This window comes from Xenopus tropicalis, chromosome 5, assembly GCF_000004195.4.
Source record: "Xenopus tropicalis strain Nigerian chromosome 5, UCB_Xtro_10.0, whole genome shotgun sequence".
Lineage (NCBI taxonomy): Eukaryota > Metazoa > Chordata > Amphibia > Anura > Pipidae > Xenopus > Xenopus tropicalis.
Genome location: NC_030681.2, coordinates 38,582,171 through 38,606,409, shown reverse-complemented (window position 1 = coordinate 38,606,409; position 24,239 = coordinate 38,582,171). Strand labels below are relative to the sequence as shown.

The 24,239-nt window shown below is 37.3% G+C and overlaps 1 protein-coding gene across 1 annotated transcript in view; it reads right to left on the bottom strand.

Annotated features, from left to right (window-relative positions):
- Positions 1-10,069: 10,069 nt before the first annotated feature.
- The window catches only part of fbln7 (fibulin 7), a 59,612-nt gene continuing 45,442 nt past the window's right edge, over positions 10,070-24,239 (bottom strand). Inside the window, exons 4-8 of the mRNA XM_002940399.5 lie at positions 21,436-21,561; positions 21,197-21,337; positions 19,089-19,226; positions 16,659-16,797; positions 10,070-14,714 (exon numbers count right to left, since the gene is read on the bottom strand). Coding sequence (XP_002940445.2) covers positions 14,342-14,714; positions 16,659-16,797; positions 19,089-19,226; positions 21,197-21,337; positions 21,436-21,561 — 917 coding nt within the window. The 3' untranslated portion in view covers positions 10,070-14,341. The remainder of the gene's footprint in view (positions 14,715-16,658; positions 16,798-19,088; positions 19,227-21,196; positions 21,338-21,435; positions 21,562-24,239) is intronic.

Below are 24,239 nucleotides of genomic sequence, written 5' to 3'. Positions count from 1 at the left end.
AGATGAGATATTTTGTATAATTATATGTTAGATGACTAATAGCAACATAACATTTTAACAAGCTTCTACTTTCCCCTGAAGGGTAGACGCTGTTTACGGAAGCACAGAGTGATGGTAACACTCGTACTGCCCTAGGAGTAGGATTTAACACTGTCAGGAGTTTAGACAGACTTGTTATTTATAAAGGCTGGGATAATACAGATTTACAAAGTTGACTTGTTTTGCATTGATATCAGGGAAGTGGGTTTCATAAAGGATATGACTGGCAGATTACTGCCACTTCAGCTTCCTAAACTAAATTCCCATTTATATTGTTCTAAATATCCTAGTCCTGAATTATATCTTACAAGATTATTGTCATTCCTGGGATACCACTAAATTATGTTGTTTGCAAAAAAATAATATGTTGGTTTTTTGTAATTTCGGCTTTTAATGGATTTTTTTAGTAGACATTTGTTGAAGATTATATATGTAAAATGTAGCAATGGAAATTGTAAGTCACATTTCAGTAATATTATTGTGGTATATTCAGTATTTTAGGAACATGTAATTATTCCTTGCACGTTGTCATTGGAAAATGCATAAAATCTGCATACCTTATGTACTTTCAATGATGGGACTGTAAGGGCCTAAAGCAGGGGTGTCAAACTCAATCACATATGGGGGCCGAAATCTAAAACACAGGCTAAGTCGCGGGCCAAATTTTTTATTAATATACTTAGTAAGGTACTAAGAGGTATATTTATCACAATGTGTAATAAGTGGAGTAAGACATTACCAGTGATGTTGCTCATAGCAGCCAATAGATGCTTTGCTACTGTTGAAATCTGATTATTGATTGGATGCCTTGGGCAACATTACTGATAATGCTTCACTCCACTTTTTACACAGCATGATAAATATACCCCTTAGTCTTAGTTACTATGTGAGGAAAATGGAAATTGATCAGGCTGGATGGTCAGACACACTCACCAAGGGCCACATAAAACAGCCAGGTGGGCCGGATTTGGCCCCCGGGCCTTGTGTTTGACATATATAGCCTAAAGGCTTTCTACACTAAAGGGAATATGTAATAAAAGGCACTAAGTTTGCTCAGTAGCAGTAACCCATAGCAACCAACCAGCAGGTAGAATTTAGAATGGTCAATTGTTGAAAAGCAAACATCTTATTGGTTGCTATAGGTTACTGCTACCGGGCAAACTTACTGCATTTTATTACATATGGGGCATAGGCAAATAATGTTAGCAAATAAAAAAAAATCCTAGCTGCATAAAAGTTTTATTTACAGCTCAGAAAAATTGATACTTGTATATGCAGTACTGTAGGACTTTACCATACAGCACCAGTGCAGACAGGAGGAACAAACACTGCAATAAATAAATATATACATAGTAAGCTGGGCTTAGTGGGACATCCATCGAGTTCAGCCTTTTATGTCTATATAAAACTTGCTAAATTGTTAATTGATTCTAAGGAAGGAAAAAAAAACTAAAACCTCTCGTATTATTCTATTATATTTTTCCATGATTTTATTCAATGAAGTTTTTTTACATTCAGATTTTTTAATAAATAAGCAAACATTCAAGTTTTCTTCAATTGTGAGTTTATTTAAATTAGAAATAAACCTCTAAAATCTCACAAATTAAATTTTGATAAATAGGCCTCTGTATGTTATATATGTTAAATATTATACATATATACAGCAGGGAAAGTAAGTATTGAAGACGTCAATGTGTTTTTCAGTAAATATGTTTCCAATGGGGCTATTGACATTAAATTTACACCGGATGCTGGTAACAACCCAAGTAATCCACACATACAAAGAAATCAATCTAGTATAAATAAATTTAAAGCAACTGGACTTGTTTGGTAATCATTGAAGACGTTTCATGATACGTTCTGTTTTCAAGATACCCCCCTCTTGAATGGATATCAAACAGTCCAAAAAAGCAAGTTTGTTCTCATGGACATCTTCCCTTGTGAACTTGATATTGTTGTCCACTGAGTTAATGTGTTCTGAAAAGGCCGCCACTTCGTTGGATCTGATTTTAACCCAAGTGTCATCTACATAACTGAACCAGTGACTTGGTGTAGTTCCATTGAATGTGAGTAGGGCCTTCCTTTCCACTTCTCACATGTAAGTCGCCGGCGGGATGGCAGACGCGGCGGCGCGATTTCGCGCAAATCGCCGAAAAAGACTCGCAAGTCTTTTTCGGCGATTCCCTGAAATTGCCCCGCCGCGTCTGCCATCCCGCCGGCGACTTACATGTTCGCCGGTGGGATGGCAGGGGTAGGCAACTCGGGGAGATTAGTCGCCCGCGAACAGGGAGTTTTATCGCGGGCGACTAATCTCCCCCGTGTGCCAGAGCCCTAACAAGTAACACCTGTTTGAAGAGTTGCATGATACTTTGGTAATCCTTTCAAAGTAACTCCACAGCATTCACACCTCTGTGTGTTTCAGATGTCACCTTTCTGAAGAGTTACATAGTGCCATTGTGATTGGATTAGTGGAAGAGTATAAATGCTGAGGACTTCCCATACCAGTCAGTTGAACTGAAGAAGCTGCTCGGATGAGTAGTGAAACGTCTTCAATGATTACCAAACAAGTCCAGTTGCTTTAAATTTATTTATACTAGATATACCATGACCTGGATGAATGAAAATCTTCATAGACACAAAGAAATCAAATTAAATAAGTCCATAAATTAAGTTATGTGTACTAAAGTGGAATGCCACAGGGAATAAGTATTGAACACACTTACTGAAATGTATTTAATACTTAGTAGAAAAGCCTTTGTTGGTAATGACAGCTTCAAGGCGCCTCCTGTATGGAGAAAGTAGTCGCATGCATTGCTCTGGTGGGATTTTGGCCCATTCTTCCACACAGTCTTGAAGGTTCTGGGGGCCTCTTCTCTGAACTTTTATCTTCAGTTCTTTCCATAAATTTTCAACTGGATTCAAGTCGGGTGATTGACTGCGCCATTCTAGCAGCTTTATTTTCTTTCTTTCTGAAACCCATTAAGAGTTTCTTTGGCTATGTGTTTGGGATCATTGTCTTGCTGAAATGTCTAACCTCGTATAATCTTCAGCACCCTGGTAGATGGCAACAGATTCTTATCAAGAATGTCCCGTTACATTTCTCCATTAATCCTTCCTTCTATTATATAAAGTCTGCCAGTACCACATGCTGAAAAACAGCCCTTGACCTTGAAACTTCACACCTTCAAAGGGCCATTTCTCCTCCAAACATGGTGTGTGCAATGACATCCAAAGAGTTCAATTTTTGTCTCATCTGACCAGACTATATTCTCCCAGAATATTATTGGCTTGTTCAAACGTTGCGCAGCAAACTTTAAACAAGTTCAACATACTTTTCCTTCAGCAGTGGAGTCTTGCACAGTGAGCATGCAGAGACCATGTCGGTTGAGTGCATTTTTTATTGTTTTCTTTGAAATAACTGTACCTGCTAACTCAAGGCCTTTCTGAAGCTCTCTGCGAATGATCCTTGGCTTTTGGACAACTCTTCTGATTATTCTTTTGACTCCTCTGCAAGGAGCACCTGGTCATGGCAGGTTATGGTGAAGTTATGTTTATTCCACTTTTGGATTATGGCCCCAATGGTGCTCACTGGGACATGTGGAAGCTTAGTAATACATCTGTAACCAATTCATCAGTATGTTTTGCAACAATAAGGTTGCGAATGTCTTGAGAGAGCTCTTTGCTTTTGCATCATGAGATGCTTCTTGTGTGATACCTTGGTAATGAGAAACCTTTTTATAGGCCATCAATTAGGACTAAACCAGCTGATATTAATTTGCATTGACAGGGGGCAGGTTTGCTTTCTAAATACAGGTATGGGATCCCTTATCCGGAAACCCATTATCCAGAAAGCTCCAAATTACGGAAAGCCTGTCTCCCATAGACTCCATTTTAATCAAATAATTTAGAATTTTAAAACTGATTTCCTTTTTCTCTGTAATAATAAAACAGTACCTTGTAATTGATCCCAACTAAGATATAATTAATCCTTATTGGGGGCAGAACAGTCCTATTGGGTTTAATTAATGTTTTATTGATTTTTTAGTAGACTTAAGGTATGGAGATCCAAATTACGGAAAGACCCCATATCCGGAATACCTTTGGTCCCGAGTATTCTGGATAACGGGTCCTATACCTGTACTGACAGATTTCAGCAGGTTTCTTGGCTTTCCATGCCTTTTTGCACCTCCTTTTCTTCATGTTTTCAATACTTAGTCCCTGTCATTCCACTTTATTACACATAACTTTATTACACATTGTTTAATAAGTGGTCATTTATGATGCCATAACTGATTGGTTTAAAAAATTGAAATGTGGAAATTTGTACATTATCTAGACATTAGAACTAAGTGTATAAAATGCAGCAAGTACCCTTTCTGGTCCAGTATTACAAGCCTCCAGTTAAAATAAGATGCATAATTCATTCTAAATCCTAACTCATTTGAGTATATTTTAAAGTTAATAGATATGCCCCATAAATTGTTTTTAAGCCCTAAGTATTTGTATATTATATTATATTATATTTCAGTGATGGGGAATCCTGGTGTAATTTTTGGTCATACATAGATTCAATTAAAATTAAAATTCTTTGTTGTTGCCTTATCTTACAATTTTCTTAGAGAAAAGGAGTTAATGACAGTTGTGCATACCTGATCATCTGTTGAGGATATTAATAGCATTCTAATTTCCAATCCTCATCTTCTTCATCTCTGCAACCTGGTAGGACAGGTGATTCAAACTGAGCATTTTATCTGAAATTCATGGAAAGATTTAGCTGAAATTGTACTTAATTAAGTTGATCCTAAATGATGTTATCACATTTCAATGCAAATACTGGAGCTCATTTACTAACAGGGGGAATTTTGCACCTGGGCATATCTGATGGCAAACAATCAACCCATTTTTTCACTTTTCATTGTTTGCTTCCAGCTGACTGAACAAAATTACTATTTTTTTGGGTTACTACCTGGGTACAAATTTGGCCCATGCTAGTAAATGAGTCCTGGTGAGTACAAAGAAATATAGTACACAAATAGGGTCTTAAACTACAAGTTTAAGCCTCATTTTCTAATATTAATAGGTCATCAAAATGCTTCACTCAAATTAGATTGGATAGTTGTGACTCAAAGAAATCTATTGAGTTTATGAATGTGTAGGTTGAACATTAGATTACTGGATGACAAGAATCTCATGACAGAGAAAATAAAAAAGTTAGCATTTAACACTTGAAGTACAAAGTTCTTATCTACTCAGTATTTGCTGTGAATTCACGTGGTGGTTCATTTATACTGAGAAAATAATATGGAAAATGTATTTAGCCAGCCAATAACTTCTCTGGATAGCTTACTGTTTCTGGGAAGTCATTTCTCTTGGGGTTCTCCAGAACCAATTTTTTTTACCAGACATTACATTCATAAAGGATTCCTGCTGAAGGGTTCTGTCTACCCATGACTGGATCAGCTCCAGCTGCTAAGCAACCTCCTTCAGGAGGGAAATCAAAATATTTCTAAAAACACACAAAGAATGTATTTTGAACTTGACACATATTTAAAGAAAGTGGTCAGCTTTCTTATTTATGAGTCTAGGCGAAATAATATACTTTAAAGGAATAGACTAAGATGAAAGGTATGTTTGCTTCTTTACAAAGCACTGGTTAAGATTTATCTTCCATTTCTGTCTTAAAGTTCTTCCATTCAACAGTTCATAAAAAGGACATCATAGGACTAAAGTGTTTTCAAATGAGCAATGAACATGGCTAAGTATTTATATATTTGGTGGGATTCATAAGGTTAATATCTTACACTACTCCATAAATTTTAAAAAAGCCAGGTTTTACACTAAAGGGCCAAAATACATGTGGGATATAGAGGTCAAAAATAGCAGCTCTCTAGCTAGTCTAAGGCTATTAAGTGGTGGCTAGTGTGTACTGACCTTGGTGAACAGATTCAGAGGGGTAGAATACACAGTGTTCTTCACATTTTAACTTTTTTGTTCTGAAAAGCTATCCTTTCTAGCTATAGCAATCGGGGCGTGAGTTGATAAAATCACTGGAATATAACTAAGAGGGAGCTGAAACCCCATTTCTCTGTGGGGTTGGGTTTAAATGCTCCTGATTTGATTCTTCTATTGGTAAAAAACAACATTACCTACCTGGAACGTTTCAAGCATCTTTTGAGCCTCTTTTCATCTTTACTTTATTTTCTATACTCTCTGTTATACTACAAGTAAGTGAACTGATATATTTTTACTGAAAAACAGATTTTTAATTATCTGCCACATAGTGAGTATACTGAAGACTCTTCCTAAGTTATTAAAGTTAATGATATTAACTTTTATAACTTCAGGCCCAATTGTTTTCAGGCCACATCCATAGGAGCATAGTCTCAAGGTAGTGTTCGTGGTTGGCCAATAACAACAATATATTATTATCTTCCAGTGGACCCAGTTTTAAACCCAAAATACTATTCAATAATCTAATCTGTAGAGCCAAAGGCCAAGTAGCTACTGCAAATAGTAAGTGTCATTTGTGCTTGGTGCCTCTGGAAAAGAGGAAATGAGTTTACCATTCTAAACCAGCCTTTTCTAAGTTGAGTCTGGATCCCCAATTATCAAGTTTATTTTGGAAGCAAGTAAAGGCTCTTGAGGTTAATAGCTGTGGACTTACTGGGAATAAAGCCTGATGGTTCAGGATGATTAATTCAGGTAATAGCTTTAGCTGGCACGTCCCTTAAATGTTCACAAAGTCTTTTGTCATTTGTGTTCATAAAGAATCTTGGACAGTTTAACTACTTGCGTTATTGTAATAACTATTGTCCATTGTAAAAAAAAAAAATATATATTATTAAACAGGATCATTGGGACCTACCATAAATAGCATGATGGCCCATTCTCTTCTCAAACAGGCTAGAATTCCCTGAAATAATTGTTACAACATAGCAACTTTAATATGTTAACTAATGTAGATCTAATAAGTAAATCATGAGTTTTTAAACTGTGATAAATCTACCCCTAATAAGGCCTCCAAAGATTTACTCATTGTGCTCCCTATGGTCTCCAGTCATCTTTTCTTTTCATTCAGATTTAACTGGTTATAATGACTCAACCAGCTTCTTAATATTTTGTTGAATTATGCTATTGTGGTTTTCATTTTCTTGGCTGCTTTGAGTGACACTTATTTATCCAAGAATTAGTTTGATCAAATGTTGGCTTGGAGTCAGCACAACAAACTTAACCCAGGGATGCTGGAGATGTGTCTTGCTTTTTAGAGCATTTGGCCAAGGGTGTGGATTTCTTGATCACAGTAGATGTTTTGCCAGATTCCTAGCTCTCAGCTGCTATTTGTGTCATGTGGCACATAAATCTATACACGCGGAAAAGCCTTCTTTCTCATTTCCATGGCTCTTAAGAAAACAAACAAACTCATTGCCCAAAATAGATTAATCACAATCACACTGTTGCTAAGCGTTTTATAATTTAATAACTTGTTTGTGCATTGTGTATGACATTCATAGGAGAATTGTAACTGACTGGCCCCCCAAGGCATTACAAGAGATAGCCCTATATGAAAATAAAAATAAACCTGACGTTTGTTCCTTTTCACTCTGCAACTAAAGCCTGTAAGGTTTTATTATGCCATTTAAACACATTTAAATCTGCAAGAGTAAATCTGTCATAGATAATCTTCAAGACCTTCTAGATCTTTAGTCATGTGCCCGCAGGTAGGCTATCTCTGATGGTTTAGATGTTTTCCTCTCAAAATAGTATGGTGGCTGTGCCAAGCACTTACTAGTGGAACCTAATAAAGTAAATAATGAAATTGCATTTAAATCAGTGCATTAGCAGATTGGAAGGCAGAAATATGTTTTTCTTTATGCGCAATATACATTTCTAACATGAATATTGATCTGCATATATTGAAGGACTTAAACTTTGCAAAACATGATGAATTTAGTTAGTTGGTACTGTAGAGAGTCATAGTTAAAGGAAAACTATACCTCCCAGAATGAATACTTCAACAACAATTTATTAAAGAATCTGACAAAACTGGAATATATATATATATAAGTAAATATTGCCCTTTTACATCTTTTCCCTTGATCCACCATTTAGTGATGGGCTGGGTGCTCCCTCAGAGATCACCTGACGGGAATTAATGCAGCTCTAACTGTAACAGGAAGTAGTGTGAGAGTAAAAGACAGAACTCTGTCCATTAATTGGCTGATGTGACGTAACATGTGTGTGTGCCCTTGGTTTGTTTGTGTGCACCATGAATCATATGATCCCAGGGGGTCTTAAAATAGCATTTTTTATTTAGAATTACCCAATGGCACATGCTACTTAAAAGTATTTTTCCAAAAACAATTTATTTAGACAAAGCAGGGTTTTACATATGAGCTGTTTTATTATATACTTCTTTATAGAGCCCTACATTTGTTGAGGATATATTTTTCATTTAAGACTTTTTTAAATGGGTAACAGCTTCTGTGGCTAAACACTGAAATGAGTGGTGAATTTCTTCCCCATTATATATGGTCTTCTAAAATCACAGCAACTTTGCAACAGACAACAATTATGCCCATGACACATATTTTCTACCAGCACATGTCCATGTATTGAAGCAAATTCACACTCATAGGCCTTATCTTGGTCAGAAAGATGTAATGCAAAGCCAAACTTTGGGCACAGAGCTTCTGATATACAGTATGTGAGTGCGGCATTATTTTGTATACTCTGCCAGTGTATTTTATCCTGCATGGGAGTGCCTAAATCCCTGCTGAGCAACCGGTCATTATATTAGATAGAAACTCAAATGTATATTTGGTGAGAGGCAGATTTAGGTAAAAAATATGCTTGGTATTTCCTATTACATATAATGATGGCTTCCTCAGCAGGATATTAGAGTGCTTTTCTGCTGCCTGAAAAATGCTGAGAATATGTATTATGTGCCATGAGCCTTATGTCAGTGTGCCATATCTGCTAAAGTTCCTACTGGGGTATAGAAACAGGGGTGCAGAGATTGCGGCCTATCAGGCTGTGGAACCTGGAGGTGGCCCCTTTCCACAAATAATTAGATCTTCCAACAAGAAAAACATATACAGCACCGTTGTGGTACAAAGCCTTCAGTTTGTCACTGTGTAACCGTCAGTGTGTTGTAAAGTATATGAGAAATCTACCCTACAAAGGAGAGTTCCACTTATGGCCCTGTTAGGCAGGTTATGCTACAAATGGTTAGACCACACCTCCATGGTGTTTAAGGTCACTCCCTATATGACATTTTGTTGGGGGTTAAAACAATTAGGGGAAACAGTAAAAAGAAATAGTTATAATTATCAATAACATTCAGCTCTAAGGGGGGCATTTACTAACATTCGTACTTTTTTCTACAATTCACATTTTCTAGCACAAAAGTACAATTTTTCGAAAGTAAAAATACAACATATAAAAGGTGTCAAGATCATGTAGAAGTCAATGGCAGATGTATTTTTAGAGAAAATGAGTTTGTTCACAGTTTCAAACCTCTAAAACCATGAAAATGAGAATGTTGATAAATGGGCCTCCCAATATTTGCATTAGACAGACAAAAGGGAAAATTAAAAATGATGGCATTGGAGCCCTTTGAAGAGGCAGTCTTCACCATATAATATGTTTTGTAAGATATTCAGGGATCTAAGGTGCAATTGGATGCAATGGAAATCTCACATGCTAATTGAATAGTTGATGCTTTAACAAGAAACTGTTTTTATGTCTTTTTTTATATACAGCTAAAATTTGAAGTGTATGCCAATAAAAATGTAATACTATATGTTAGCCCCCAGGCATCATCATGCCATTTTGTTCCATTCTGTCATTGGTTTATAACTAGAGTTTATTAGAAATAGGCTTATCATTAGGGCATAGGTTTGTTTGTGGTGCTACAATGAGTAATATGATTGACCAGCAATGCCGGTGGCAAAACTGGGGCAGAGGGGTGGGACAATGACATCAGGAGAAAAAAAGCAGGACATAAAAGACTAAATTGTACTTCAACACATTGTTTTCAGGCAAAAGTAAACTTTTTTATTCTTAAGGCATTATCTCATATAAAAATGACAATAAAAGTGACTTTGCTATTCCAAGTTCTGCTTAAAAGTATTGTATGCATTGTCCTCAAATATGTTATATATATATATATACGTATCTGGTATATCAGGAATTTCATTGATAAACGTTCCAACCATTCAATACAATGCATGTAATCATGTATCATTCTGTAAATTTATATAATATAAACAAACAACTATGTTTGGTGCCTCAATACAGGTCACAGAATTCCTACAGGGCTTCTGAAAGCTTAATGAGTTTCGACTGAGAGTAGTACTGTTGGAAATAAGGAGACTTTTATGAATTATTATAATGTCATGTAAGTAATATCGATGTCCTTTAAATTATAGTTGGATACTTGGGACATTATAACAATGGAATGCTGATGTAGCATATAAATTCATAAATGATAATGCATAAATGGTCGTCCAGTCCCTATCACTTGCACATCACTGCACATGGAATGGCTGACTATAGCCATACCCTTCCCTGCTGAGGGTCACATAACCATTCTGGGTGCTTCAGTCTGCCCCCTTTACTTAAGGCCCAGCACTGGCCAACAGTAGAACGCTTCAATTTATTAACAGGTTGTTTGTTTCCAAATGTAAGGTGACTGCTTTCTTTTCTTATGGTAAGTGCTTTTGTTTAACTCACACAATGATGGTAAACTATAATACTAGTTTGTTCATTTGCTATGTACCCTCTTACATACAGTATATTACAAACATATGAAATTCATATAATTTCTGCTAATTGTTTTGGCAGTATAAACAGTAATGGTAAAAGAAATCCTTATAAGGTAAATAATGGGGTACAAAAAACAAACTGAGGTGTTAATATTCAGTAGGGATCATTTACTAAATTGCACAAGTGCCATTTTAATAGCAACCAATCAGCAATCAAACCAATCATTAGAATGAAAGCAAAGACCCGATGGTGACAGTGGCACATGGGTGGCCCATGTTTATTCACATGCAAACCCCATACCAGCCTGTTACTTCTGCAGTTGCACTCACGGGAAGACTTGCTATTCTCCGCTGCTCAAACAGAGGTGCTTGGTATAGGCATAAGTAAGTGATTGTCCTAAAACTTGTGTGCCCCCTGGGATAAGTTGCCTTGTGTGATTTATATGTATAATAACATAACGTAGCCCAAAGGGAGTACTGGATTCTGGCCAAGCACCTATTTCTACCTGTGCAAACCACTTGCTTTTGGAAGATATAAACCCTTGCTGCTAGATCACACGCTCTTGGAATGTTTTTTAAGTGCTCATTTTCGCCTCTTAGAGGAGAGAGATCTAGATCTTTAGGCAAATTATTTTGGAATATGTAACACCCACCATTTTAATTAGAAAACTGTCCAAAATGCTGTACCAAAAATCATAGTAAACACAATATAGACAAAATAATCACCATAAAATCAATAGTTGAGTCCTTCCTCCATCTGACTCCTGTTATCCCGCCTGTTAGATGATGGCATGATACACTCGTATTATATAAATGACATTAAATGGTTTCAGATGTTGAAGCAAAGGAATTTAAGCTTCAAATAAATATATAAAAATATGCCAACAAGAGTTTTTTTTATAATCTTAAGGTGCTCTTTATCAGGAATGAAACCTGAAAATCAGTTTTTGTATCTGTTAAGCACTTCATGCGCATATTCTGAATTCCTGGATTCTTTCCTATCACAGCATGCCTTTTCAGAAGGACTGCCTGAAAAGCTGGATATAAAATCTGCTGAGTGATATTTGCATACATAAAAAAAAGCTGTCAGGAAATGTAGTATTTAGCACAAGGTACCTCAATAACATAAGCTGTATATATATATCCAACCTAATGCTCAATTTATGAAACTACACAGTATGCATTTATACAAAAAAAAAAAATCAACATTAATGTAGTCTGCTTCCTGCTTTCTCTTGGTTGCTTTTGCTGAGTTAAAAGTCCTACCTTATTCTGCAAGTAAAGGGCTTCATAGTACTTTACACCCACTAGAGCAATCTGGCTTGTGTTTCTGAATGATATATAAGCTAGGGGTCATCAAAGGGGATCCCTTTACCCATGGCAGCCATGCTGTATTTATGGGGGGTGGTATTTGTGCATCCTATTAGACCCCTACTAACTTGCATATCATTCAGACATGCAAACCCAAAAGCACCAATAGGTGCAAAATGCTATGGAGCACTGTAGTTAACACCTGCCTATGGCAAAATTTGAACACAGCAAAAGGTGCAGAGTGCAGGCTGCAGGAGCTATTGGCCCACGTGCAGCCAGTAAGTGCATGGGCTCTAGGGGATGCATTTTTGCTCTGCGGCAATGGCTGCATGAGGCCCTTGTATTTAAATGTTTACTCTCTTTTCAAGAGGTTGCACTATACATGTTTGCACAGATTATCAATGATTTCTCAATATGGCGAATAAATGCCAGTACCAGCCATTGTTTAGGAGATCCAGAAACCATGCTTATTACAACACAGTTATTTTTGCTGCATCAGTTCCTGCCATGACACTTCAGCCCTTTCAGATATGCTCAGTAAACAGTGAAGAATGCAATGGCACACTTTGTTGGCGGGGAGGAGCCATATAAAACAATCAGAGAACTGGGGTGTTCATCTGACAGCTAATCAGGGGTTCCATATGCAGAAGCAGCTGGGGAAGAGGACTAACATACAGCCAACCCTATGGTCTGGCCCATCCCCATACTCCTTTTCAAATGTCTACCAGAATGTGCCACTAATCTAATATGGCTGCTAGGAAACATTTGTATAGGGAGTATATATATATATATATATACTAATGTTTAAAAGTTGGTTTGGAATCACTCAGAATTTGTTTTATATGTCATGCATTCCCTGTAATCAGCACTAGGTTGGTGCAAATTTCATGCAGCAAGGCAACAATCCGAAAGCTACTTTTAAGCTAAACTCTATTTGATAAAGAAATAGGGAGCCTGAGAACTGAGCACAACTGCCAGACCTCAACCCTTTTTGATCTCTTGTGGGCATGGCTTTACCAAGGAGAATATCCTACAAGGCAGTGCACCAATGGGTAAAGAACGTGTGGGTTGAAATTTTGCCCTGAATATCTTCAAAAACTGACAGCTTGAATGCCAAAGCTCTGCAATGATGGAGTAGCTGCAAATACAGCGAAACCTCAATTTTACATCCCCTTGTTTTAAGTTTTCCCTCATTTTACACCATTTTCTGTAGTCCCACTAAAATATAATGCAAAATACATTTCCCTGATTTTCCCTTTTTTTTATTTTTTTTTCTGGTAAAATAAGGGTTCTACTGCAGATGATTCTTTGAAAAATGCATTTAAGTTTATACGGACAGTTATATAAAGTAAAAATAATTTTATGACAAATGTATTGTGATCATTTTGATGGTTCCTCTGTGAATGAATGTATCATTTTTATTTAAAAAAAAATTCTGGGTGATTCCAAAGCTTTAAACACTAGTATACAGTGATTCCCAAAAGTTTAGTATCCCTTTAAAATATTCTATATTTGTATATGAATGTGATCTAAAACATCATCTGATTTTCAAACAAGTCCTAAAAGTAGATGAAGAAAACATCAGATGAAGTTTTAGCTCACATTCATATAAAAATATAAAAATGTTATATATATATATATGGCACAAATCCACAGACCACCCTCTTCACTGTACATTTGTGTATTTTTCATGTCCAGGCATTTCATACATTTTCACCTAAACATTAGCATGTGTGAAATACAGACGGGCAAGTTGTACTGAAAAGTATTTTCTGTTTTTACAGACATGGTATCCTTACTGTATATATATACTTAATAGTCTAAGCATAACATTCGTAGTGTAGGAAAATATCATTGCATTAGGAGGCCGGAAAGCTCAAAATAATACCAATAGTGCAGGGAGCTCCAGAGATGTTGATAAGAATACTATAACTCAATATTATTGTCCTGGATACTAGTTGAAAGCATATACCGCAACCTATTTATTGACTTACTGCGTCTACTACAAAATTAATTTGGAACATTTTAATAGTGAGGCTTGTAACCATAGATTGCACTGACTAATCACGCATTTCGCCACAGTTTTCAGTGTTTCACTAAATACTTTATATTCCCATTATTTTGTTTCCTTTCATGTAAATTTGCCCATACAAGGCAATGTGTATTCTGCATATTCTGTTCTTTGGTGGTAAGAAGAAGAAAGTTTTCTTGAAGTTCATTTTTCTTTAAAAGTCATAAGGTGATACAAAAACTGTAATCTTTGAGACATGCTTGGCCTGGAACATACGGTCCAAGTATTCTGACATATCTACATCCACTTCAATCACCTGCGGACCCTTTAGGCTCTGGACGAGAATGAGTTCTCCAGTTTGTCTGTCTGATCTTTGCATAACAAAATTCCCCCTGCTGTTGCCGCCAACAATTCCAAATCGTAAGCTGTCGGGGCCTGGCCGCCCAGGAGCAGATGCAGTAGCCATCCGAAACAGGGTAACTGGAGTTGGAATATTTGAAGGGAGAGAGAGATAGTGGAAGGAGATGGTCTTTGGAGCATGGTGACATGACCTGCTGTCCATTGGGCATGGATTTCGTTCACATTGGCTGCACAAAATAATGTCAGAAACATTTTTAAATTAAATATGTACGTAAGAACATGTACGGATATAGCAAGCAATCTCACAATTTATGCAGGTCTCAGTATTTCAATTGAAACCTTAATCGGTAGGTGTCATTAAAGCATTAAAAGGGAAACCCCTAACATACAGTACCTATCACTGTAAACTGTTGCTCCAAAAAGTATAAATTAATACCATTTTATATGCTGAAGTCCAGCAGAGGAGGAGGGACTACAAGGCTGATGTTACAAATTATAACCACTTCTCCACAGTTTACAGACTGCATGCAGGAACTACATAACCCACGATGCATTGCACTGGGTGTTACTTTGCTTATTGACATCACATGTGCATGGAATTATGGGATTTGGGGAATGCAGGCTAAAGGCAGGCTGAGGACAGTCGACTACTGTTACATTTTATTTGAATCTGAAAATAGTCAGCCAGATCAGCAGGAGAACAGGGGGTCAGGCTTAGGTAACTGTTCCAAATGTTGCAAAGTTGCTTGAAATTATGTTTACTTTTAAAGAAACTAAAGTTGTGTGTGGATGGATTTCCCCTTGATTATTTGCTTGTAAACTTTTGTGTTTATGATGTAGAGAAATGTAAAATTTAGGTTACATGAGGACCGCCTTTTATTTAGGTGTGTTTTGCTTTTACTGCTTCACTACACAGCATAGTCTTATTCAAATGATGTTATGTATGTGAGAGGAGCCTGTTTATTGAGAACATACATAATATGTATAAATACACATTCTGTAAAAGAATGGAGACAATGGATGTTGGATAATGAACTTGATTCAAAAACCTTCAATTTTTATCCTTTGGTTGTGTGGATCCCTGAGCACATTAAACTGCTGAAGATTCATGTGCATGTGTTTCCTTGCCTGAACCTGAAATGTTAAGCTTTGTTTGTTAAATATAATGCATATTTACACTGTGGATCATTTAAGAACTCAAAAATGGCATTGCCACTGAATTGGCTAGCAGTGATACAGAGACTTGCACAAGTGTTTGGCCCATCATAATGTTTGCAGCTTTGTGGCCACAAGTGACTGGGAGAAGGTAAATAATAATGGTAAATAAGCTATGAATCTCCATTTTGTATTGTGAGGTGGGCATATGGTTTGCAATAGCTCATTAAACCTTGGTCCATTGAACAAACACAGAAATATATCCATGTAATGCCTGATTTAGTGACCAAATGCATCAAGCCACATCTCACCACAAAAATCAAGCTGTTTATTATTATTATTATGATATTTTTTTTTTTAGAAATTATAAAGAAACTAGGTTAAATTGGACCCTAGCAACCAGATAATCCAAACTGGACAGTTGCTGAACAAAAAGCTTAATAATACAAAAACTGTAAATAATAAAACATGCACATTTAGGGCTTAACAACCTCTTTAAACCCTTCTGGCAGCAGACTATTTGGTTTCAAATAGTGATGGGCAAAACTTTTCACCAGGCATGAATTTCCACATTTCGCCATTGATGGATTTTTTCGCAAAAGGGGCGCAAAAATTTGCTGTGAAGAAATTTTTAAAAAGTTTTCTGAGACACGCAACAATTTATTTTTATGTGCATCATTTTCGCAAATGTTCCACCATTTTGCAAATCTTTTCAAAGATTCGCAAATTTTTCACTGAACCGAAACAGGACAGATTTGCTCATCACTAGTTTCAAAGTAAGTGTGCTCAATGGGAGTTTTTTTTTGCAGGATCCCTGATCAAAGACCCTAATGGGGTTATTTCCATATGTGTTTACCACTGCTGTTTTATTGAACAATTTATAGAATTTTTTTATCCAAGACAATCGAGCAGCTACCAAAGGAGAATATGCAATGGAGGGATGTGCTATGCAAACAGTAAGCAAGGTTATGCTTCACTGCCACTGAGTTTTCTTCATATAAAGTAATCTTACTTACATAGGGGATGTTTTCACATAGCTGATGTTTCCATTAGATTTTGGACATTCAGGTGAGACGCACTGAAAGCCCCCTCCAGTATTGATGCACATTGAACCCCTTGAGCAGTTGTGCTGTCCAGAACTGCATTCATCTATATCTGATAATAAAAACAATACAAACTGTTACGTATATGCACCATGTTAAAAACATAATCCCTAACTCATTGCATATTTAGTAAGCTGGCAATCAGCTTGGAAAGAAGGTAGTATAAGGCAACCCCTAGTTAGTACAGTAACCCACTTGTACTTTCTGCAGTCATTCTAGCCTAATCCAGACAAACAAGCAATTGTAAATCTGCCCTTAAAATCATTAAAATAGAATCTGTAACCCCTATTTGGCTATGAAATAGTTAAAACCCAGGCTAGTGGGGTTTAGAGCATGGGGTACATGCGATGCTCTTAGACAGGATGGGACTTCGCTATATGGAAGAGACCATGCGGAGCTAGAGTGTAGTGGAACTAGAACTCTCTGTAGCTGTGTGCAGTGCTATTTAGCAAAGATGGACGCCAGATGGGGTTCTTGCAGTTGAACTACAGTGCAGTTTATTGTCAAAGACAAATGATGATGCAGGGTTAAATCAAATATACTCACAATGCAGATGGTATATGATAGTACTCTGAGGACCACAAGAGAGGATGCACACCAGTTTATCCCACCTCCTTTTAGAGTCTGGGCAGGGTAAATGCACCTGGTCAGCTTGGCACCCCTTTGGAAGCAGTCAGGATAGATACCTCAGTCCTCAGGTTGATAACCCCTAGCTTGAGAATCCTACAGCCGACTGTGTCTGTGTCTCCTTTGTCTTAAACCGCGGCCCTATGCTGAGGTACTTACTTTCCTACTTTCCTTGGTGGAGCTGAGCTGCTCTTGCTTCCTACCCTCTCTATCTCACTCTCATAGAGAGTGCTTTTACAAGAGTAACAATCTAACTGGTCCTCGTTAATGGGGTTCCTGTCCCTGACTTCTCTAGAGTATAGGATGGGTACTCTGGGGCAATGAGGCCTTATTGGGGTCTGTTCTGATCCCTGGCTCAGTGACCTGTTCCTGAGACACAAAGGCAGCCAAAGAGGAAGCCACACCTCCTGCTAAACACTATATGAGTCTGCAAGGGGTGTGATCAACCCAAATAACCAATAGGTATAAGTGCATAACTATAAACGGATACATGGGTCTTTGCCCAGTAACAGCAGAAATCAGGACGTAGTAGGGTTTAAAGCCATAGGAGCAGATTAACCTTATGGGTCCCTACAAATCCATATTGATTCAAGTAAGGGGGTTATTTTCTACTTAAAGGGGTATAGGATCTGAGACTGTTTTATTAATTTTTAAAATTTGACTTGAATCATAACATAACTTGAATTTTAAAAATACACCCTCACCCCCAATATAACAGGGAAGGCACAAAGCCACGCCTGGTAACTTTAAGAGACATATTAAATATTAAATTTGGCTCTGCTAGTGCATAAAATGCAATTGCTCTAGTGATGCAGACCCCCTAGACCCCCTCCAGTGCAGTAAAAGTAAGTGCTGAGGGGCAAGGGGAAGCAGTATTGCAATTGCCCCTGCTCCTACTGACTTCTAAGAATTTCTTATTTAAAGTTTTTAATTTTTTTTCAGTTGATCTTGAAAATATTCAGCCACAAATGTTTGCAGCCATTTTCTTCTTGGGCCCCTAGTGCCATAGATAAATACGTCTCCGCAAACCTTGGGCATTATAAATATGTGAGGCATTTAGAGCTTTGATTCTGTATGGGTATTCAGAATGCTGCTTATATTTAATATCTGAAGTCACCTCTGATTTTATGCAGCAGCTATTAAAGCAGGAAAGTCAAACATACAGCCCTGCAGTTTTGTGAACAACTACTCCCTGCATCCACCACGTTCATTTAGTTACTGGGAGTTTATGGGTGACAGGAATCTGGTGCCATTAATTTGTTTTCTGCTGCAATGCAGATTGGATATTTCTCTCTTGCTCAATTCTAGTTATTGATGGGGCAAATGTACATAACAGTGTATGGCAAGAAAGCTTGGGGTAGAAAAAGAGTTACAACTATGGGACCTGACATCCAGAAACTTGTTTCCAGAAAGTTCCAAATTACGGGAAGGCCATCTCTAATAGACTCCATTTTAAACAAATAAATAAATATCATTGCATTAAATTGTAATATTAAAACATGATTTCCCTTTTTCTCTGTAATAATAAAACAGTAACTTGTACTTGATCCCAACTAGGATAAAATTATTGGAAACAAAACATTCTTATAGGGGTTTCAATTATTTTTTAGTAGACTTAAAGTATGGTGATCCAAATTATATAAAGATCCCTGATCTGGAAAACCATCATTAGTACACTGCCTATCATGCAAAAATAATGACATTAGCCATTCTCACCTTCACAACTTTTTCCATCTGTAAGTGTTTTAAATCCAGTAGGGCAAACACAGCGAAAAGATCCAGGGGTGTTGATGCAGGTATGCATACAAATGTGAGGTGCTCCCTCCACCCTAAAAACTTCACACTCGTTAACATCTGCAGAGGGAGAGCAAATGCTGAATCTTACAGGAATTATGTGACAATGCAACACAATGGTTTCTCTCACTCCTTGTACCCCAAATAAGCTCTCCTATGCTGCTGTTCAACTCCTACACACACTGTAGTGTACTACACCTTATCTCAATTCAAGAAACTAGAACTGATTCACTCCTCCGGATCAAAAGCTGTACAATATAGCAGCACATGACTTTTTGTTGCCCATACGGAATAGCCTCTCAATCAGACACCCCAAAATACCATTACATAGAGGAAAGTTGCATGCAGAATGCATTAAGTGTAAAGGTATGCACTTTGGTAGAAATAATATAAATGGGAGTTATACACTAAGGGGCTGATTTACTAATCCACGAATCCGAATCCTGAATGGGAAAAAATCAGATTGGAAACGAACATTTTATGATTTTTTCGTCGCCGTCGCAACTTTTTCGTAGCCGTTACGACTTGCGCGAATTGTCGCGACTTTTTCGTAGCCGTTACGACTTGCGCGAATTGTCGCAACTTTTTCGTATTGAACGCTAGTAAATGGCGGGCAAACCTTTCCGATTTTTTTTCAACGGCTACGGAAAAGTCGCGACAATTCGCGCAAGTCGTAATGGCTACGAAAAAGTTGTGACAATTTACGAAAAAATCGCAAAATACAGATCATTACAAAAAAAATGCATTCGGACACTTTTGATCCGTCCGTGGATTAGTAAATCGGCCCCTAAATGTTAATGTGTTGGGGGTATCCTTAATTGAGAAGGATCTGAGAATTTCTGTGGATAACATACTGTGTAACTCTAGGCAGTGTCATTCTGTGGCTACTAAAGCAAATAAAGTACTGTCTTGCATTACAAGGGGCATTAACTCAAAGGATTAAAACATCATTTTGCTAACTAGGTCCCTGGTAAGGCCTCACCTTGAGTATGCAGTTTTGGGCTCCAGTCCTTAAGAAGGATATTAATGAGCTGGAGATAGTGCAGAGACGTGCAACTAAACTGGTAAAGGGGATGGAGGGTTTAGACTGTCAAGGTTGGGGTTGTTTTTCTTGCGAAGGGACATGATGACTCTTTACAAGTACATTAGAAGACAGTATACAAGCAGCAAGGGATTTTTTTTCCATTTAAAAGGATTAACGCACAAGAGGTTACTCGTTTACATTAGAGGAACAGAATTTTTAAGTTGAAGCAACGTAGGCGGTTCTTCACGGTAATTGGAATGAGGTTGTGTCATGCCTTGGTGATGTTGTGATGGCAGATCCTATTAATGCCTTTAAGAGGGGCTTGGATAATTTCTTAAACAAGCATAATATTCAAGGCTATTGTGATACTAAAATCTACAATTAGTATAGATATTAGTATATATATAGTTTATATATGTATAACTGGCTGTATGAGTATGTGTATATATGTGCAGTGGGGTTTAGAGGGGTTGAACATAATGGACTTTTTTCAACTTTGCTTAACTACGTAATTATGCATAATACGCTTTCTTAAAAAAATATACTTAGAATGCATAAACTATTGAAAACTCTTGAAAACCTCAGGTCCTATGCATTAAACAGACCCTATACCTGATGTTAATTAATCTAACAGATATCCATGATAACTGCAAAACAATGTATTATCTGTATTTATATAGCACAGGCATTATATATCATTCACATCAGTTCCTGCCCCAGTAGAACTTACTGTCTAAGGTCCGTATCACATTCATAGAGAGAAAATGCAAACTTCTTGCAGATAATGCCCAAGCAGGAATCAAACTCAGAAGTGCTACCAACTGAGCCACCATCTTTTTTAATAGCCTTAAGTCATGATGCTCCACATTATGGAATAAACCATTATCAGAAAACTCCAGATGCAAAGCCATCCAAAACAATCCAATGTATTGCTCAGTTTATGTACAATAAATGTTGCTTAGAATGGAGCATATACTACAAAATAAAAAAAATAAAAATCTCTTACCTTGACAAATGCCATTGTCGGGCGTACCGCTCATTTGGAATCCAGCCTCACAGCTACAGTGCTGAGTACGATCAATTCTGGCACAGCGAGGCTTACGGTTAAAGGCTGAATCACTAGTGACAGTCCATTCCTGAGGAGGATCTTAGAAAGCAATTGGAAACCATTAAACAACTACTGGATAGTTTCTGTTGTGGCCTCTGTCAAGGGAAAAGCAGCATGTCCTCCAATTGATACCTTACCTGTCTGTGTTTGGTGCTGGCAGTTGGATCCAGACCACTCTTGTGGGCAATTACATTTGTATTGGTTAGTTCCCTCTACACAGGTTCCTCCATTTAGACAGGGGTTACTGCTGCATAAACTGGTACCTAAGAAATAAGCCATTTTGTAAGATTAATTTGTAACATTTTTTTTATAATCCTTTTATTATCCCTTTAATTAACAATTTTCATACATTGATTAACATCATTGGTGACATAAGTATTCCATTCAGCATGGTATGCAAATGAGAAAAATATTGAATGTATTGAAGTAATTTATATGGTAAAGCATAATTAAAATCAAGAAATAGAACTAGCCCTTAGTGGTATAATATGGTCGGGAAAAATATATTTTGGTAAATTTCAATTTGTATCCGGTGGAAATTGGGGCTGGAGTTGCAGATAAAGCCCATTGTCTACCTGCTATAATGTTTTGCATTATAGCAGGTATTAAACAACTGTGGATGGTGCCGGAGTGTGCAGATTGATGGATATGGTGTTGGCATAAGACTGAAATGCTTATTAGAAGGCAATGGGATAATATTGGATGTGGGTGATCTTTAGATGATGATGATGTCAATAAGGGTATAATACTGACGATATGACATAAGCATACAGGTAATGCAGGAAATGAATGAGCATGATAATGGTGGAATAAAAGTTGTTTCACTGTTGTATACCCTTATTGCTCTTTATAATTAATGCTGCCAGTGTCACTCGCATATTGCCCTACTGAATATATCCACAATAATGAAAAGGCTTAATGCAGCCAAAATTATCAAAACATATAGGGGATTCACCTGAAAAAAGAGGTTACTAACTTAAAACACTCTTTGTAGCTTGAAATGGAAAAATCAAGGTAAAAAAAAAGTCAAGGTACATAATCCCATTTGCGGTAAGCCTTATGAGTTATATCTGTGCTGTCCCATTAAATGTACGTTGACTGCATTTTATATTGCCATGTAAAATTTATAAAGATTTCATCTACATATATATAGATTTATATATTGCGATAAAGAATAGACTTCCACCGGTTTGGATAAGGAAGTCTGTACACCTTAGCTCTATTTACTTTGAAAGAGATGCAATCATATAGTATTTGTTTATGCAGATCTGTAACCCTATGCAGCAATGTTATACTGATTTTCAATCATTGCATTGTCATAAAAACGCAATGAGCTATGGCCAAACAAATAGGCCTTTCAAGTGTCATGGTCTATGCCTGCTTTTATCAATATATCTGTCGTCTCTGGCCCTTTTACACCCAAAGAGCACTGAGACATATTTGCTGAGCAATACTGTTTGTCATAATGTTCTGCCTTTATTAAATAAATGGCATGTGAATTAAGATCTACATTTGCAGAAAGTCTCTTTGCTTCTGACATGTTACATTATAAATAGCTTTAGGCAAACTGCTTCTCTGCTCCAATCTGCTTCATGGTGTGACTTCACCTAGGGACATTATGTTGACCTGGGTGCAGACACCGGTGGATTTTTGTGCGAAAATGCATACTGGCACCCTTAGACCCCAAAATCCGCTCCGTGTGTCTCCACTCAGGCCAACACAGTGTCTCTGGGTGCAGACACACCATAAAGTAGATTTGAGCGGAGGGGTGGTTTCTCTGCCTGAACTTATATGTAGGTCGAGAAGACGCCCCATGTTGCTGTAGCTCAAAAAAAGGCTACCGAGTCTTCCCAATATGTACAAATCCTCGCTGTGTTCCAGTGCCTGTTTGGGAAGGCACCAGCATGTGGGCTTTATTGGAAACTCTTCCTTCCTACTAAGTTTTGGGTGGAAGCTTTCTAGATATTGTACCCAGATGATGACTTTCTGTTACTGCAAGTCTGAGACATGTAGTTTTGAATTTGTTGTTGCTTCATGCCTGATTTTATTCCCAGCAGGTTAAGGCATTTTTCTCTTTTATCCTTGTTAAAACACAAGACACTTACTAGCCTACCATGCACGTTTTTCACGGTGAGGGCAGTGAGGTTATGGAATGCCCTTCCTAGTGATGTGGTAATGGCAGATTCTGTTAATGCCTTTAAGAGGGGCCTGGATGAGTTCTTGATCAATCAGAATATCCAAGGCTATTGTGATACTAATATCTACAGTTAGTACTAGTGGTTGTATTTATAGTTTATGTATGTGAGTATAGATTGGTAGGTGTGGGTTAGGTGTGCTGGGTTTACTTGGATGGGTTGAACTTGATGGACACAGGTCTTTTTTCAACCCTATGTAACTATGTAACTATGTAACTATGTAACGTTAAATCCTCAGCATGCCATTTGCAGGTCAGGTTTGGGTAGGAAAAACTCTATAATTAGTATTTTGCATTTAAAAAAAAGATTTGGTACAGATGGAGCATGGATTATTACAACAGAACATGTGCAGCAATGCTGTCCCCATGGCCTCATTTCCTTTATGTGAGGGACCTGAATCCATTATTAACAAGTTAGACAAGGAGATGGATTGCTTCACAGGACATATTTTTGAAACATCTGTAAATGTTCTCTCACGGGCAGAGTAGCTGGGTGCATCCCATTTATGCGAGTGCAATTCATGTTTCTCTACTTAAAGAAAATCAAAAGTCCTGTCCCCTAACTAATGTGCCCAATGCACAGACCTGGGTTCCACTTTCACTCATACCCCATCTCTTTGCACAGCATGCACAGGTATGGCATCCCTTATTTGAAAACCTGTTATTTAGAAAGGTCTGAATTACAAGAAGCATATCTCCCATAGAGCACACTTTAAGCAAATAATTCTGATTTTTAAAAAATATTTT